This window comes from Bufo bufo, chromosome 6 (genome assembly GCF_905171765.1).
Source record: "Bufo bufo chromosome 6, aBufBuf1.1, whole genome shotgun sequence".
In the NCBI taxonomy this organism is placed as follows: Eukaryota; Metazoa; Chordata; class Amphibia; order Anura; family Bufonidae; genus Bufo; species Bufo bufo.
Genome location: NC_053394.1, coordinates 148,392,135 through 148,412,077, shown reverse-complemented (window position 1 = coordinate 148,412,077; position 19,943 = coordinate 148,392,135). Strand labels below are relative to the sequence as shown.

The 19,943-nt window shown below is 43.6% G+C and overlaps 1 protein-coding gene across 6 annotated transcripts in view; it reads right to left on the bottom strand.

Annotated features, from left to right (window-relative positions):
• Window positions 1-6,374: 6,374 nt before the first annotated feature.
• Window positions 6,375-19,943, bottom strand: part of NFATC2 (nuclear factor of activated T cells 2) — a 138,772-nt gene continuing 125,203 nt past the window's right edge. For 5 of the 6 annotated variants that reach the window (XM_040435477.1, XM_040435479.1, XM_040435474.1 and 2 more), the window contains exon 10: window positions 6,375-7,062. In XM_040435477.1, coding sequence (XP_040291411.1) covers window positions 7,007-7,062 — 56 coding nt within the window. In that variant the 3' untranslated portion in view covers window positions 6,375-7,006. Of the gene's footprint in view, window positions 7,063-15,321; window positions 15,409-19,943 lie in introns of all 6 variants that reach the window. The other variant, XM_040435476.1, reaches the window with a different exon arrangement.

Genomic DNA, 19,943 nt, shown 5'->3' with positions numbered 1-19,943 from the left:
GATGGTGGGCTAGGCCTCAGGAAGTGGCAGTGATACCAGGCATCCAGCAAGTGTAGCTACAGTATGTGTGTGACTATGTGACTTCATTACTAAGCGAATTGTCCCGCAAAACGCACAACGGTCGTGTGCATGAGGCCTAAGACTGAGCCAAACCACGTGTCATCGGGTGCTATATAGCACCCGATGCCGCGTTTCGGCCAGCCAATCACTGTAATGCCAGTAACCAACATGGCTACAGCATTACAGTGAGTGCCCGTATGTCCCCATACGTTTATTGGCTGCGTAGCAGCCAACAAATGTACGGGGAGGAGACTCGAGCATTCGCCGAGCATCGTGATGCTCGAGTCAAAATGGTGTTCGGCCAAGCATCCTCGCCCAACACTAGCGACCATATGATTTTGCTAGAAAACAGCTGTTTCACCCGCCAAACCCTGTGACCATTAAAATTAGCTGGGGGGGTTTGGTGGGTGAAATAGTTGACTATATGGTCGCCACTGGGATGTTCAATGCTCATAGAGAGTAGAAGCTCTTAGATCTGTACCCTGTATTCTGCTGTAGGGTCGGCAGGCAGCAGTGTGAATCTGAACTCCCTGCTGGGTTATTACCGCAATCCAAAACTCATGTATTATAGGAGTGCTACTAGTTATGCAGTTTCTAGCACCGTCTGTTGACCCCAATCCTACCCCCCTCCCCCCCCCCAATCAATAATCACACGGAAACAGGTTAAGGTATACAGAATATAAAATGTATTTATGTAAAAAACATGCTGTGTTAACATCTGAGAACATTTCCAAGCTGTACTGCACGGCAGGAGAGCTGCGTACACTGTACTATAATGAGAGATTGTACAAAGTGATGAGCAGAAGGAGTTGTATTCATAATAGTGCAATTGCGTCTTTTGGCCCCTGACTCTGGAACGGCCAGGGCTCTTTGGTCCATTACACGATTAGACGATAAGACGACTCGTTAACACTGGGGAGGATTACAAATCACATGTTTTATGATGTCTGCCTCCGTCTTCCTCTACATACACAAGGTGGGGCGGGCAAAGCAGCCGTTCCTGATGAGAGTCCTTGAGAATTACAGTCTAACGCCTCATTTACACGTCAGTGTTTGGTCAGTGATTTCCTTCAGTAAGGGTCCATTCACACGTGCGTGGTGTATTGCGGATCTGCAATACACCCGGCCGGCACCCCCCATAGAACTGCCTATTCTTGTCTGCAATTGCGGACAAGAATAGGACATTTTCTATTTTTTTGCTGAGCCGCGTCCCAGAAGTTCGGGCCCGCGCTCCGGAAATGCGGATGCGGAGAGCACATGATGTGCTCTCCGCATCCCGTTCTGCCCCATTGAGAATAAATGGGTCCGCACCCATTCCCGATATATGCACACGACCGTTTTTCGGGTCCGCATCTGAGCTGCAGTTTTTGCGGCTCGGGTGCGGACCCATTTACTTCAATGGAGCCGCAAAAGATGCGGACAGCACTCCGTGTGCTGTCCGCATCCGTTGCACCTTTCCTTGGCCCCGCAAAAAAAATATAACATGTCCTATTCTTGTTCGTTTTGCGGACAAGAATAGGCATTTCTACAATGGGCCGTTTGCGGACCGCAAAAAAACTGAACGGTCTTGTGCATAAGGCCTTAAAGGTAGACCTTCAATAGCTGTCAGCTAAATGCTCAACAGCTATCCCTCTTGACTCCCCCAAAAACGTGCACGCTGGGATAGGTTGAGCATATACGTATTTTCAATGGGAAGAGGGGCTAGGCTGATGCCAGACACCACTCCCCTCTGAACAAAAGGATCAGGCACTGAAATTTAGCATGTCCGATCCCTCTTTTCCCCTGAGGAGTGTCAGGAGCATCCCATACACATCAGATAGTTGGCTAGCAAGTGGTATTTAGCCAATGTTTCCTTTATGTGTTTGGGCACTTTGAGGGATGAAGGCGACATACAGGTGAAGCAGAGTTTTGTGCAGCACTTGGTACTGTAACAACATATAACAGTCTTATCTGATTGCTATGGGCAGCAGCGACACTTCTGAGACGAGGCAGAGTTGGGCTGGGTGATAGTTGTGCCCTGTGCAGCTCGTATCCATGGATTGGTAATTTGTGGGTATGCAGAAGGCCCAGAACATCTATGTGGGTAATACTGGCTGGGATTAGGATTATACTGGTGAGATTAAAATAGTTATAGGATAATCCCAGACTAAGGCCTCCTTCCGTTTACGGGCCGTTTTTTGCGTTCCGTATATGGTCCATATACGAAACCATTCATTTCAATGGTTCCGCAAAAAAAACGGAATGTACTCCATATACATTCCGTTTCCGTATTTCCGTTTTTCTGTTCTGTTGAAAGATAGAACATGTCCTATTATTGCCCGCAAATCACGTTCCGTGGCTCCATTCAAGGCAATGGCTCCACAAAAAAAAGGAACACATACGGAATGTACTCCGTATGTCTTCCGTATCCGTTCCGTTTTTGCGGAACCATCTATTGAAAATTTTATGCCCAGCCCAATTTCTTCTATGTAATTACTGTATACCGTATATGCCATACGGAAAAACGGAACGGAAAAACAGAACGGAAACACAATGGAAACAAAAAACAGAACAACGGATCCGTAAAAAACGGACTGCAAAACACTGAAAAAGGTTACATGCACACGACCACTGTGTGTTTTGCAGTCCGCAAATCGAGGATCTTCAAAACACGGATGGCGTCCGTGTGCGTTCTGCAATTTGCGGAACGTCACGGACAGCCTTTAATATAACTGCCTATTCTTGTCCGCAAAGCACGGACAAGAATAGGACAGGTTATATTTTTTTTGCGGACCATGGAACGGAGCAATGGTTGCGGACAGCACACGGAGTGCTGTCCGCATCTTTTGCGGCCCCATTGAAGTGAATCGGTCTGCATCAGAGCCATCAAAACTGCGGCTCGTATGCGGACCAAAACAACGGCCGTGTGCATGAGGCCAAAGCCATACGGTCGTGTGTAGGAGGCCTAACTAAGACTGGCGGATCATACACAGGGCAGTAAGACTTTTCATCAGGCACCTGCAGACCTGAAACACTACACCCAGAGCTCCTCACATTCCACAACCACTTGTCTGATGCCATATTACGCTCATGGAAAATCCATCAGAACCTGCGCAGCCGTCAGACAATGTGATTTGAGATTCTTTGGTACAATGACAGGAAGGCACTATGGTAAAAACATTCACATTGTTGAGGAAAAACTGAATTTCCTCATGTGCAAATATGGCCGCGGTCCAGGCAGAGCAAGCACATCTCCCACATTAGGTAAACACATTAAGGCTTCACGGACAGCACGATGTGGAGGCTCAATGTGAGGTACTGACGCCAGTCATCCAGGATGCTCAGGACGGCTAAACCAGCGCTGCTGCCCATAGCGACCAGTTATTAGCAATTGTATTAGACATTTTGAAAGGCAGACAACCAGACTGTTTACCGCGAGGAACCTCCTATAATATATTACTGAACAAGTGCAGGCAGTGGAGGCTCCCAAAGAAGTGAGAACCTCCATGATTGTCTCTGGATTTCTTTGGATTCCTCTTTAGATACATACTCTGTGGATTATGGCTTATTTGACAGCGGCCCCATATTGATTCTGGGGAGACACCTACAATTTAGATTCTCACATTGCGGTTTTTGCCGTCCCTGGGGATGATTAAACACAACTTGGGGTGAAGTCCTAAGGACATTTTTTACCGCAGCAACCATAGTTGTGAATGGGATTTTGATGCAGTCTGTAGTGTAGTTGGGCCCAAATGTGTGATCAGCAAGACCTGGAGAGTATGGAGGAGTGTAGATCAGCTACTGCCCCACAGACAGTATGGGGGGATTTATCAAAACAGGTGTAAAGGAAAAACGGCCTTAGTTGGCCATAGCAACCAATCAGATTCCACCTCTCATTTTGCAGAGCTCCTCAGGCAAATGAAAGGTAGAATCTGATTGGTTGCTATGGGCAACTAAGCTAGTTTTCCTTTCCACCTGTTTTGATAAATCTCCCCCTGTGTTCCACCATACGGGGTCTGTGTGCATGGTCCCGATTCCAGTTTTCCTTCTAATCAGCTCATCCTTGCCAAGTCGAACTTGGGACACGCTTAGACACATCAGTAGTGATGCAGCATAATCCACAAAAAACTTGGCCCAAACTACAGGCAAATCCAGATGGACTGCACTGCAATCAGTGTCATAATCCTAGATCTGTTCCCATGGAAAACCGTATTGTGATTCCAAGCATTAAAAACCCCAAGAAAGTCAAAGAGGGAAACAACTGCACATGTGAGATTATAACGGTCAGCTTGTCCGGTTCACCGCAATGTAAGATCTGGCCGCTGCGGTGAATTACTGCGGCATGAACGTATCCTCACACAGCTACAGGCAAATGCAACCTTCCTTGGGATACATCAGATAATCTTTTTTTTTTTTAAAGCATTATATACCACAGAAATATACAAAGGCGGCTCATATATATATCTATAAAACAAGCAAATTAGTTAAATTCCTCATTCTAAACATTTGATTAGACACAATAAATAACATATTCTGCATTCAGTATTTACAGTTGCTGTCGGGAGCTCTCGAGGAGATCTCTACTTACCATTTAAAGCAGGGATCATTCAGCCCCGGATTAGGGGTGTTGGGGGGGAAGGGGCTGTAAGCGGGGACTGTACATTGAAGTGGAAGGAACGGTGCAGCTGCCGGCTCGGGCTTTTTCGGGATCCCTGCTTTAAATGACACAAACCCTCTATACAAAGGACAATAGAAATGTATGTATTTAATATTTATTTTAGCTAAAATATAATTATCTGATTTTCTACTTATGCATCGTATGAATTATGGTTAGGCCTCATGCACACGACCGCGCCATTTTTTTGCGGTCCGCAAACCGCGGATCCGCAAAAAACAGAAGCCGCCCGTGTGCCTTCCGCAATTTGCGGAACGGAACGGGCGGCCCATTGTAGACATGCCTATTCTTGTCCGCAAAACGGAGCAACGGATGCAGACAGCACACAGAGTTCTGTCCGCATCTTTTGCGGCCCCATTGAAGTCAAAGGGTCCACATCCGAGCTGAAAAAATTGCGGCTCGGATGCGGACCATAACTACGGTCGTGTGCATGAGGCCTTAGACTGAGGGGACGAGACACAGAAGCGGCTGTATTAGGGGGCTCTCACACTACGTTTTTGTCTTACTTTTTGTCTTGTAAAAAACATCATGAAATTCAAGCGTTTTTTTTTTCTTTTTTTTTCCAGACCACTTTTTTCCTACAGAAAAGTCTTTGTCAGGAACATGCTTGGAAATAAGAAAAAAGCCACAAACAGAGCATGCTGCAATTTGAAAAAAAGGGAGTAAATAAGGCCAAGAAACTTAAAACGCCACTACAAAAAATGCTGCGTTTGTAGGGCGTTTTATAATTTATTATTGGCCACACACAGAAAAAAACATAGTGTGAAAGTACCCTTAGGGTATCGAGGAGATAGCAGTCAGGTAGGGGGTCATTTACGGCAGTGTATATCTACACAGTTCCTCCAGTAAAGGGTGTATTACACCTGCCGATTTTTCTGCAGATGATCCTTCCGATCCTGACGATTTTTCTGCAGATAATTTTTTAACCTGTCAATTGGCAGCAGTATTACACTGCCAGATGATCTCTAATGAGCGTTACGATGAACACTCGTTAGCGATCATCTGGCAGTGTAACAGTGTAATACTGCCGCCGATTTACAGGTTAAAAAATTATCGTATGCAGAAGGCAGATCGTGGTGTCTAATCACAATCTCCTGCCAGCAAACAGTGATTCAGTATAGGGAAGAGTGATGGTATAATGATCTCTCCTCCCCATACTAAGGCCTCCTGCACACGGACGTTTTTTTTTTTCCGTTTACTGGACGTTTTTTGCGTTCCGTATACGGTCCGTATACGGAACCATTCATTTCAATGGTTCCGCAAAAAAAACGGAATGTACTCCGTATGCATTCCGTTTCCGTATTTCCGTTTTTCCGTTCCGTTTTAACATAGAACATGTCCTATTATTGCCCGCAAATCACAGTCCGTGGCTCCATTCAAGTCAATGGGTCCGCAAAAAAACGGAACACATACGGAAATGCATCCGTATGTCTTCCGTTTCCGTTCCGTTTTTTGCTGAACCATCTATTGAAAATGTTATGCCCAGCCCAATTTTATCTATGTAATTACTGTATACTGTATATGCCATACGGAAAAACGGAACGGAAAAACGGAACAGAAACGGAAACACAACGGAACCAAAAAACGAAACAACGGATCCGTGAAAAACGGATCGCAAAACACTGAAAATGCCATACGGTCGTGTGCAATAGGCCTAAGGAGGAGATCGCTGCATGTAATAGCAGTGATCTCCTCCACTAGCGAACAGACAATTACCGGGAAGGAACGCTTCCCTCCCGACAATCGCCTGTTAAATCGGGCTGTCTAATACACTCTTAAGTATGACTGAGAGTAATGTAAGATAAGCAGATTGTACTGCACACAGTGCGGCTCCCCAGCAGTAGGCCTCTATGGCAGGAGATCCACACAGCGGCCTCCTCTTAGGCTGTGTGGGTTGGATTTAGACTTGTTGTGCGCTCTTGTAAGTCCTTCAGAACATCCTGAGCACTGCACCACTTCAGTCGCGGACACTATGTATGCGCCATTTGTCTTGCGACTAACAGTTGTCACCTTGAGTGATTGTTCTCCTCACATCTTCCCATCTCACCATCCTATATATCTCCCCCGTCATCAGTCCTGGGATACACGTCTTATGACAGGACAATGAGTCTTATGGCTTTGATGTTTCCAGAAGAGCGGCGGAGCTCGGTGCCAGGATATTGTTGGTGGTGCTGGAATCGGCAACTTGCAGTGGACGGAGAGGAAACAGAAGGTGGGGTGCATGAGGCGGGAGGATCGCAGAGGTCAGGGAAGGAAGCGTTCAGTAAGAAAGGTCCTGGCGGCCTCGCTCTTCTATGTTTGATTTCTAGCAGGCAGCTTCGAAAACTCCTTCCTGATAATTTCATTAACTGCAGACAAAAGAGAATATAAATAAAATGATTCCAGACAAAGTAAATATTCACAGATCCACTCAGCGAGGAAACGGAGGGGGGTGTTCGAATGAAAAATCAGTTTCCGTCCCTGTCACATCTTTACGTCCTGTACAATGACAAATGTTACATCCAGGAGGACAGAATTTAACACATGCCGATAGACATTCATATCCAGATCCCCCGCTCAGTTCACTACACTTCAGAATTTTCTAGTATGCAGTTCAGTTCCTGGGTTGTCGCCTGTTATATGAACAGTGAGTGAGACCGTGGTTTAATGCAGGGGTAGAAGGTAAGCAGCCTAAGCAGTAAGGTTTCCTATAGAAATCAGAATCTGGACCTAGATACACAGTGTAGATCATTTCCATTGTTCTGCTCAGAGCAGAACAACAACAATGATGAAAACGCTGCACCTGTCACCGAAGACACATAGCTGTGGTTCATCTGAATACAATGCTGCTTTTCTTTTGTTGATTTGAGGCTCCGTTCCTGAGTTATGATACTTTTTCTGAATATGCAAATTAGGCCTTTGGTGCAATGAGGGTGTTACCATTGCTCTTGTTGCACCCAAGTGTGCTCCTGTCTGTGGCTAGCTTCTCCCTGGCTGCTTTGATTTACAGGGCCAGGCAGTGGCAAAGCAGTGAGGGAGGGGCTGGCCCCAGAAAGGAGTGGATCTTGGGTGCAACAAGAGCAACAACGACGCCCTCCTTGGAAAGGCCTAATTTGCATACTAACAAAAAGTATCATAACTCGGGAACTGAGCCTCAGATCAACCATAGAAAACCAGCATTTTATTCAGGTGAACCACAGCTATGTGTCTATGCAAACAGTTGGATAGAGAGGTCACTGGTGACTGATTCCCTTTTGTGGGGTTTGTTGGGTTTCTCTCATGCAGCCAATATTTACCTATATACTACTGACCATGTATACTTTAAAGAGGACCTTTCACCGATTCTTACCCTATGAACTAACTATACAGACATGTGGAGCGGCGCCCGGGGATCTCACTGCACTTACTATTATCCCCGGGCGCCGCTCCGTTCTCCTGCTATGTCCTCCGGTATCTCCGTTCCCTAAGTTATGGTAGGTGGAGTCTGCCCTTGTTCTTCTCTATCGCTGGCCAATCGCATTGCAGAGCTCACAGCCTGGGAGAAAATAACCTCCCAGGCTGTGAGCTCTGCGCTGCGATTGGCCAGCGCTAGAGCAGACTCCGCCTACCATAACTTAGGGACTGGAATCTCCGCCTACTATAACTTAGTGAGCGGAGATACCGGAGGGCATAGCAGGAGAACGGAGCGGCGCCCGGGGATAATAGTAAGTGCAGTGATATCCCCGGGTGCCGCTCCACATGTCTCTATAGTTAGTTCATAGGGTAAGAATCGGTGAAAGGTCCTCTTTAAATTAAGGGGGTTGTCCCATTAAAAATATTCTATATTTTTTAAAACGGCACTAGGATCGGAATACTTTTCACGCCACTGAGCTATTCAATAAAATGTATCTGTATAGCGCCCCCTGCTGTTAGATTTTTTTCCGTATTTCTATGTCTGTTTCAGTAACATCGCTGAGGTGGTCGCACATGCTCAGTTCCATCCTTCAACTGCCATTAGCCCTATCTACTGTTAGAAGCTGTGACAGCTACAGGGAGAGAGCTGCAGCAGAAATGACACACACCCTGAAAACCGACATGACCTTTGAGAAAAGGACAATCCCTCTGATCTGCCAGGTGGTAAAAAATCTAGCAGAGCAATTAAAGCAATAAATGTGGAGCTCTCTGGACCCATGTGAGGTACAACGCTGGTTCTAGCTTTTGATAGAAAAAGATTGTCATGTGCTATATTGTCATATTTTCATTTTATACATTAATCATCGGAAACCCCCTTTAAGCCAGTGCTATAAAGGACTGTGACTGCCTACATGGCTGCCTACACTTAAAGTGTAACGGTCATGTTTTCATCAAAAAATCAATTTAGCATATGTTACTGCCTCAACAGAATTATGCATAAAGCAATCTTTAGTTTCTTCACATACCACAGTTTTCCTTGAGTTTTTCCCTTAGTTACGGCTGTTTAAACATTTACAATATGAGGACCTTCTCAAGATGGCTCCTCTACCAGTTCTCTGAGGTCAAAACTGCTTTCCCTCACTTCCCATACACACTTGCTGTAGCCAGCGGCTCCCTGCCAGCCAATCAGATTGGATAACTGAGAGACATGCCTCCTCACCCTGAAGCCTAATGCAGGCATGCAGTGTGGGAGACTGCCCTTCTGTCTTCTGTTTATACTAAAAGGAAGACAGACAAGCCATAGCAACGGTCTTTTAAGGGAGCAGTGGAAAGGGACAGAGGACATTAATGAAAGCTGTTATTAATGAAAGACTAACTCAGGTATTATAAACTAGCAAATAAAATATGACAGTTACACTTTAAAGAAAAAAACTTCACACCCACAATGCCTGGCCACATATTTTAGACAGTGTCTGATTTTTTTGCAATCTGAAAGTGTGGAAACTTAAAAAAGCATGCCAACTTCCCCACCTCCAAATAGTGCTACATGGTCATAGTGTTAAAAACCAACAACATTTTGTGGATTGTGCTGGGCTTCTATTTCTGGGTGCACATGTTCATTTGGCATTTTCAGTGGTGCCTGTCATGTTTTTTCATGATACCAAAGGCACCGCCAGTAAGCAGAAAATAGTCTGAATTACCCTTTTCATCCATCTGAAATCTCTAGTGTTATAGCAGCTTTAGGTTACTTTCACACTGGCGTTTTGGTTTCCGTTTGTGAGATCCGTTCAGGGATCTCACAAGCGGTCCAAAAGGCATCAGTTTTGCCCTTAATGAATTCTGAATGGATAAGGATCCGCTCAGAATGCATCAGTTTGGCTCCGTTCCGCCTCCATTCCCCTTTGGAGGCGGACACCAAATCGCTGCTTGCAGCGTTTTGGTGTCCGTCTGACGAAACTAAGCCATTTTCACTGACACAATATGGTACAATAGAAAAAGGATACGTCCCCATTGACTTTTAATGGTGTTCAAGACAGATCCGTTTTGGCTATGTTAAATATAATACAAACGGATCCATTCTGAACAGATGCATGCGGTTGTATTATCTAAACGGATCCGTCTGTGCAGATCCATGACGGATCAGCATCAAAGCGAGTGTTAAAGTAGCCTTACTTCTTTATAGATCTTTTTTTTTTTTAAATATACAAGACGGGCTCAAATATACAGAGAGCAACCAGACAAACACTTTCTGGGTCAAAATTGTGAAAGTAATAATGCAAATCAATACTTCAGATCAAAAAGAGGGACATTTAAGGAGCAAAGAGGGACTTGGGTCAAAAAGAGGGACACTTGGGAGGTCTGAGACTATCTGTTTGGCAGCCTCATAGCGTGACTTTTAGGTTATATTCACATACAGCAGATATGTTGTGGAAATGCTGGAGACTGTTCCTTACATGAATGGGGCTTGCAGAAATCCATGCACCTGTTGCACAAAGGGCCCCTTTCATATAATTGGAGCCGATATTCAGTCCACGACATGTGACTATATTCATGCAGTATAGGAACAGATGGAAGATGCCACCCGTTTATCATAATCCGTGCAGCACTTTCTGAGTTTTGTAGAATGAAAATAACAAAAGTGTTGACATTGGCAAGGACGCAAAGCCTCATCTGTAATCGCGAAGGCTGAGTGGGGCATTCTGGGTAACAATGCTGGTTTCAGTGCCCTTGGTGGAATTCATTTCCTGATGCTTCCACCTACAAAACCCGTCTGAAAAAAATATATTTAGGCCATTTTCAACTAGGAGTTGTAAAATCTATATTACAGTCTATGAATAGGCCTGTGTTTGGTGAAGGTCTGGTTTCTGTGCCAGCTGCAGGTTCTGCCAAGTCTTTTCTTAAAAGAGTCATTGAATGGCGGTACCCAGGAGTACCTGAGGCTACACAAAAGGAGATGTTCTTTACAAGTGCGCGCTGGGTGGTGACATTCTGCTTGGTGCAGGGCTGGAGGTGAGGAATACATTGTACAGAGCACACGCCTCACAGTTTTATAGTTCCAGAGCTAGAAAGTGAATCAGTGATCGACAGATCGCTCCGACGGTCCAGACGGACAGAATCTTGGCTGTGGGGAAAGGGCAATTGTTGAGGAATGGAAATGCTGAAAATGCCAGAAGTGGCAGAGCTAGGAAAGAGAAGGTGACCAGTGGTCGCTATACAGACAATACAATATAGAAGGGATGGCCACCTAATCATCTGTGAGCGCGAGTACCGTACTGTCACATTTTAGTACATGAAGTAGCTTTTATATAGGGACAATGTACATTACAAACCTGTGAAATCATTTATATAAGAAGTGACAGCTCTTAGAAGAATATTTCTGCCAAAATGTTACGTGCAATGCAAAAGGGCAGTAGTTGCCTAAAATAACCAATCAGGTTCCACTTTTCATTTTCAAAAATGAAAATTAAATTTGTTAAATTAAAGCGTCAACCATATTGGCGGCGAAAGACAACTACTCCACTTTTTCTGTGCATTCGTTTTGATGAATCTCCTCCAATGTTTGCACGTGTTCACACTCTAAAACTATAGGGGCTGATGTATCGAGAGGGGTGAAATTAAAGTGTGTCTTAAGTAAGTGCAAGTGTGGGAAGTTAGCGTTGCAAGTGCCTAATTTATGAAAGTGTATCACAGAGCTTGTTAAAGGGGTATTCCCATCTGAGACAATGGGAGCATACCGCTGGAGCCCCAAAAGTGGTGGAGGGCGCACTGCACATGCACAGCCGCCCTCCGTTCATTTCTATGGGGCTGCTGAAAATAACCAAGCGCTGGCTCAACTATTTCGCCGGGCCCATAGAAGTGAATAGGAGCGCTCCCATTCACTTCTGTGGGGAAAGTGCTTGATGGTGGCCATAGCGGAGTCCTCCAGCCGCCACTTTGGACTGCCTCGTTCTCGATATAGGTGCGGGTCCCATTCTTGCGATATGCCCTCATTGTCTCATATGCGTCAACCCCTTTAAATAATTCCCCCACTGCCACAGTTATGGCAGGTCAGGAGTGGAGTCACCTTGCTTACATTTTTGCAACTTTAATAAAAGTGCGATTTTGATAAATAAGGCAAAAAATAAAACACAAATCAATGAGAAACCATCCTTACAAGCAATGAGCCAAGAAAAGTCGCCATTTAGTCACAATCACTACTATAAATCAGGGCCATAGATTATAGTATATTTGCATATAATAGTCTGGGTTGTTCCTATGTTCATGCTGCTTGTCATTTTTGCTGTCCAGCCCTGTGGCGCACCTTGGACACGTCCATGGTAATGATACCAGGGTTATATGACACAGCATTGAACATTATCTCATTGAACAGCAATGGCAGCAGAGAACTACATGTCTGTCTTGTATCATCTTTTAAAGGCTCCCTAAAAGTAAAAATGAATGATGCAAGTAAACAGGAGATAATCTTGCCCATACTGTTGTCAGCCTGCCAGATTTTCTGCATGTTCCTGAAACAGTCTGGTAGAAATCTAGCAGACAGCGAGGTGGTTAATCTTCTGCTGATTTGTTACATTATAGCTGGAGCATGGCTGGGAGGGCCATGATTCAACCCAATGGGTGGGGTTTGACAATCGTTTGTCCAACCATAGACAGGGCAGAGAGTGGGAGGTGTGTGCTGCAGCCAGTTGTCTTATAGCTAGACACAGGGCAGAATAGAGGACACAGCTGATCTCCCTGGACACATAGAGATTTTCTTATATACTGTATAATAGTAAATAATCATTTGTAATAGGAGACAAAATAGTGTCAATAGAGCTGAGAAGATTAAGATTTATATATTTTTTCTCTCAAAGTACAATACCTTTGAAATGTGTTTTACATGCATTTCTGCATAATTAAATCAGATGCTAAGTGTCCACTAGGCATTTCATCTTGAAGAAGAGTCTGATATATTCATGGGTTACCAAAGCAACCTTTTCTCTAGCAAATCGATTGACGTACGAAATATCTTCTGCCTCCAGCATCTGCTTACCGAAATCTCGAGAATATGCTGTAATGACAGTTTTCTGGCAGCTGCGCAGTGCCCTGTACAGACGCCTCGGGCCTCACAGAACAACTGAACATGCTCCAGCTCTAGTCTTGTTAGATTACACAAGAAAAGACTGAGAAGTGGGAAATAAGGCTGGAGGTGAGGTGACGGCTGAAGAAAACCTAATATACATACTGGTGGGAATGCAATTTACAAAGGTATCAAACTTTGTTTAGAAAAAGAATCAGCCTCAACCCTGTGCATCCAAATATAAAGATCTCTGAGCTGGTAAAATTGACTACATGCAGCGGTATTTTCCCAGCAGAATGATGATATTTATTTCAGAAACCCCTGGATCCCATTATAATGAAAAGGGATCCGGCAGTGCAAGGCGGTGTCCAGCTGTACCGGACACGGTAACTTCGGTAGTTTGCTCCTCTTCCGGAAAAGACTACCGGATTTACCGACCGCAGATGTGAACCTACCTAAAGAACCATCAGTACAAACTGGCCCCCTGATAAAACCTGGGACTATCCAGGCACAGAAGTCTCCTAGAAGAATAGTCACATAGGTGGTACAGACACCTCCATATGTTTTGTGAACTACTATAAAGAGGAATGCCACCAGTTGTAAGTAATGGCATCCCTAGGATATGTGATCACCTTCTGATGATTGGGGGATCAACTACAGCCACCCCTACCAGTCCTTATTATGAGGGCGCTAGTTAAAGGGAATAGAAAAAGACGATTCCGGCACTTATTTTTCTACCCATAAAATCTTCCTCTTTATTAATTCACATCATATGCGGGACAGTATCACTGTGAGACTGTCCCGCATATGATGTGAATTAATAAAGAGGAAGATTTTCTATTTCACTTTTTCTATTTCACTTTGTCTACGTCCAGGAACTTGCTGGCTTGATTCCGTGCACACGGGACATTACATGCCGACCAGGTGAGCTGGATAACATTACCTATATACCGCTAGTTAAAGGGGTTATCCCATGATTAATGTAAAAAATTTAAATCATTCATGAAATCATAAAAATCTGTACATGACAATCTCTTTCTAACAAAGCTAGAACCAGCCCTATACCTCACATAGATCCAGATATCTCCTCATTCATTGCTCTGCTAGATTTATATCAAGCTGACAGCTCAGGGGAGTGTCTTTTCTGCTGGAGCTAAGGGGGGCGTGGCCATGCTCTCCCTATCACAGCTCAGGAGGCAGTTGAAAGAAGAAACTGAGCATGTGCGGCCATCTCAGTGAGCCGGACATAGAAATTAGAGAAAAACAGTAGGTGGTGCTATACAGGTACATTTTTATTGAATAATACAGCGGCTATGCAAAATTTTTAATTACATGCAATTACAAAATAATTCAGATTCAGGTGCAGGTTTGAAAACTATAGAATATTTTTTGTGGGACAAACCCTTTAAAGGCTGCTGCTCGAGGAGCATCCCTGTGCAGAGAATGAGTGGAAGAGACTTTGGTCCCTTTGTTCTTATGATGAGTGGGAGTCCTAAAGATAGGACTCCCACCAATTGAAATGTTTTCACCTATCCTGGGGAATACCTCTTTAATAACCAGTCTACTTTCATACAAGGCTCTCTGATGTTTAGATGTCCAATGGTATGAAGTAAAAGATCTATATAACATCGGTACATGTGATAGCCCAGCATATCCTACCACACAGACCTGTATTACTAGATTACATAACATCAGTGTCAACCTATAAAGTGGCTTTCAATTCAGTAGGATCTAGTGACATCATCAAAAAAAAAAACTGTAGTGCCTCAATGATGTCACAGGTCCCGGATGAACTGAGAGCCTGCACAATCCATGCACACCTGCAGCTTCTTACCTGCACAACAGAAGTGAGGAACTACAAATGTTAAAGACCCAAAAATTAAGCAATAATGCAAATCACACCTGTAGGTTTCTGACCAATAACAGCAAAACCGACACAATTTTTCTAAAAAATAAAATAAAAAATCTTACGCCCAGAGATCCCCCATTACTGGCCGTATTCCTCCCACAGTGTAAAGGTGTGTCATCACTCGGGCAGAAATACAAGACCCTGAGACTATATTTCTGAGCAATCTCTCAGAGAAATTCACAGTAAAACAGAAAAAAAGATCTGACTAAGTGAAAGGATCAGAAATGTGAGAAACTGCCAGGAAAAGCGAGTAAAATGAGGAGGAGTTACCTTTTACTTTCAATTCTTGCCTCAGAGACCACTGACCTCGGCCTCATATAATGTTTTGTATCCAGCTAAGGTTTGTATCTATCAGTTCTGAAAAAGATTTGCAAAAACCAATTTTGAGTTTCGAGTAGATACAAAGAAAAGAGAGAAAAAAAAAAAAAACTACAACTGCAACTTTTTTGGTTTCTGAGAACCAGATAAAGCTTTTCCATGGTTTGAAAGAGTCCAAAGAATCCAAAGTCCCTGCCCCTGTGTACAACACATGGAAGAAGGGCAATGAATGGACCTGTATGCAAGAGTAACCAGTGGCAATCAACCAACATCTGCCATTTTTAACGGCTTGTGACTATGATTTTTTGGACTCTTCATGGGCCACAAAGAGCATGTAAAATGTCACAAAACCCAACAGAACCCGAATAATCTGTAACAATTCTGAACACATTTCATGATATCAATCAAAACCATCATTATCATCATCACAGCTTATGGCAAAGCCATGCAGGCAATGTAACAGTTCAGCTCTATAGGCCTCCTCAACGCATCACAAGGAATGATCGGGTCAATCTGCAGGTCTTCCATAATTGTGAAACTCCAACTCCAAGCATGCTGTGACAGTTCCATTCTGTCATAGCATGCTGGGAGTTGTAGGTTCACTAAATCTGGAAAACACAGCTTGAAGACCACTCATTCAATGTGCAGTATGTGACTTGATGTTAATGGGGTTTTCAGGTCTTATGTAAAAAATGCCTAAACTCTAATTTTTCTAATGTATCTTGTTTTAGCTCTGCTTGCTATGAAAAGGAGGCCTCTTAATGTAATGTGATGCTCACGTAGCTGAGGAGTAATCACTTTTACAGTAGGGATTACAGACTGGATACTTAGCAAAGCAGTCATGAGTTCTCAATTAGATTATAGAATTTTTTACATTGCCCTGAGCTTTGAAGTACAAATCTATGTTGTTTCCAACTTCGTTGCTCATGTTTATGTCTATCATGATAGGGTTTGTGATACAGAGGACCCCACTGCACTGTACACAGTCCAAGAAGGAACAGCGTCCTTTGAAATATCCCCAATAGCATCAATTATAAACCATACTGGGTGATGTACACTAGATAAGATACCAGATACAGGATGGACTATACATCACAGTCTGTTGGGGTGATGTTGCGGGATGAAAGCTTCATCCTTAGACCTTTATAGCTCAGTGATGTGCGGAGGAGTTTTGCACCTCTATACTTGTAATCAGATGCTACTTATTTCTGCAGAAATCATCAAGGGGAAGAATATGAAACCACTAAACATTGAGGTTTACTGTAAACAGTGTGACCTAAATTAAGGCTTGTATCGCTGCAAACAGCATTAAGATGGCCTGAGACAGGATCCAAGGAGTTAACTGAGAGGAGGTTACTACTGCGATCTCCTGGTAGACATGGACCAGAAGGTCTCTGCAACATTATATACAATGCACCAGAGCTGTAATAGTTGTCACCACAATATTCTGTAAACTTCCTGAGACTGCACCACAAGCTACTAGTCATTATCTAAAAATCTGTTTTTGTGACATACTGTATGGGCACTAACATGTCAAGACTGTGCACTGGTGAATGGATATTAGTTTACAGTCTGTGCGGTTCTTTAAGATTTTCTGTTCTATTTCAGTGCCAGATCAGCGCCTGACGAACCCCATTTTACCGACTGCTCTATTGCGTCTCTATTGTGTTCAGCTTTTCTGGTGCAATCCTCTAACAGAACCTCCATCGCAGTTGTGAGCGAGGCCTTATACAATTTGTAGTTCAATTCTTCCCCATTTCCAAAGTATGCATGCTGTGGGCAGCACGGTGGTTCAGTGGGGTCCTAGGTTTAAATCTGACCAAGGGCAACATCTGCATGGAGTTTGCATGTTCTACCCGTGTGTTTGTGTGGGTTTCCTCTGGGTGCCCCGCTCCTCTCCCATACGCCAAAGAAATACTGATAGGGAACTTAGATTGTGAGCCCCACTGGGCGACAGTGAGTAATGATAATATCTGTACAGCACTGCAGAATATGTCGGCACTATATACAGTGGATATAAAAAGTCTACACACCCCTAAAATGTCAGGTTTCTTTGCTGTAAAAAAAATGAGACAAAGATAAATAATTTCAGAACTTTTTCCATCTTTAATGTGACCTATAAACTGTACAACTCAATTGAAAAACAAACTGAAATCTTTTAGGTGGAGGGAAGAAAACTTTAAAAATGTGGTCGCATAAGTGTGCACACCCTCTTATAACTGGGGATGTAGCTGTGTTTAGAATTAAGCAATCACATTCAAAATCATGTTAAATAGGAGTCAGCATACACCTGCCATCATTAAAGTGCCTCTGATTAACCCCAAATAAAGTTCAGCTGCTCTAGTTGGTCTTTCCGGAATTTTTTTTATCGCATCCCACAGCAAAAGCCATGGTCCACAGAGAGCTTCCAAAGCATCAGAGGGATCTCATTGTTAAAAGGTATCAGTCAGGAGATATAGATATACCATGGAACACAGTGAAGTCATCATCAAGTGGAGAAAATATGGCACAACAGTGACATTACCAAGAACTGGACGTCCCTCCAAAACTTATGAAAAGATAAGAAGAAAACTGGTCTGGGAGGCTACCAAGAGGCCTACAGCAACATTAAAGGAGCTGCAGGAATGTTTGGCAAGTACTCGCTGTGTGATACTTGTGACAACAATCTCCCGTATTCTTCATATGTCTGGGCTATGGGGTAGAGTGGCAAGACGAAAGTCTTTTCTTACGAAGAAATACATCCAAGCCAGGCTACATTTTGCAAAAACACATCTGAAGGTTCCCAAAAGCATGTGGGAAAAGGTGTTATGGTCTGATGAAACCAAGGTTGAACTTTTTGGCCATAATTCCAAAAGATATGTTTGACGCAAAAACAACACTGCACATCACCAAAAGAACACCATACCCACAGTGAAGCATGGTGGTGGCAGCATCATGCTTTGGGGCTGTTTTTCCTCAGCTGGAACTGGGGCCTTAGTTAAGCTAGAGGGAATTATGAACAGTTCCAAATACCAGTCAATATTGGCACAAAACCTTCAGGCTTCTGCTAGAAAGCTGAACATGAGAGGAACTTCATCTTTCAGCATGACAACGACCCAAAGCATACATCCAAATCAACAAAGGAATGGCTTCACCAGAAGAAGATTAAAGTGTTGGAATGGCCCAGCCAGAGTCCAGACCTGAATCCAATTGAAAATCTGTGGGCTGATCTGAAGAGGGCTGTGCACAGGAAATGCCCTCGCAATCTGATAGATTTGGAGTGTTTTTGCCAAGAAGAGTGGGCAAATCTTGCCAAGTCAAAATGTGCCATGCTGATAGACTCATACCCAAAAAGACTGAGTGCTGCAATAAAATCGAAAGGTGCTTCAACAAAGTATTCGTTTAAGGGTGTGCACACTTATGCGACCATATTATTTTATTTTTATATTTTTTCTTCTCTCTACCTAAAAGATTTCAGTTTGTTTTTCAATTGAGTTGTACAGTTTATAGGTCACATTAAAGGTGGAAAAAGTTCTGAAATGATTTATCTTTGTCTCATTTTTTTACAGCACAGAAACCTGACATTTTAACAGGGGTGTGTAGACTTTTTATATCCACTGTAAGTAAGTAAAGTAAATAATTTCTGTCAGTGAATTAGAACACGCCTGTGATACATTAATCACCAAACACATGAGCAATATGGGATGGGCATAGCATTTCTACAGTATGGATCCGCAAACTACGGATGACATACGGATGTGTTCCGTGTGCGTTCCGTATTTTTTGCGGACCCATTGACTTGAATGGGGCCTCGGACCGTGATTTGCAGACAATAATAGGACATGCTACTACTGTTTTGCGGAACAGAAATTCGGAAACGGAATGCACACGGAGTACCTTCCATTGTTTTTGCGGACCCATTGAAGTGAATGGTTCCACATATGGTCCGCCAAAAAACTGAACGGAAGTGGAAAGAAAATACGTTTGTGTGCATGAGCCCTTATAAGAAGACCAGATCAAAGACTATAATCCAGGCAGCCCCGAGCTAGAAGAGACTTCATTTGTGTGCACATACAGTACTTGATGTGTGGGTACAAAACTAGTGGGTGGAATGGCCACTTTAAAACATTTGTATTACACTTCTATTATCACTGTAGGTTTCCCTCTGGATCCTGGATTACAAATACTGATGAACAATACTGACCAAACACTGACCCGAGCCGTAGTCCACCTGGTTATGAGAAGCCATACTGCTGAGTAAGGGGACTGATTCTCAAGAGATCAGAAGGAGCCCAGTGCCACATGCAATCGCACTGCTCCACGATGACATGTATCATTTCCTGCTCTGCATTTCCTATCAAGAAATCTGATAAGCAAAATAGCGGCCCACGCTAAAATAACCCTGCGCTTCCCCCATCAGAGATGGGGAAAGTGAGATTTACTGTAAAAAAAAAAAGGTGGATTTTCCCTCCTACGATCAAAGTGTTTGAAGTGTGTGCCACCAAACTTCTACCCCTGGTGAGGGGGTGCAAAAGGTTAGTGGTTTGGTGACCAGAGGGATTTTTTTTGTATCATTACAATTACATCACATACCT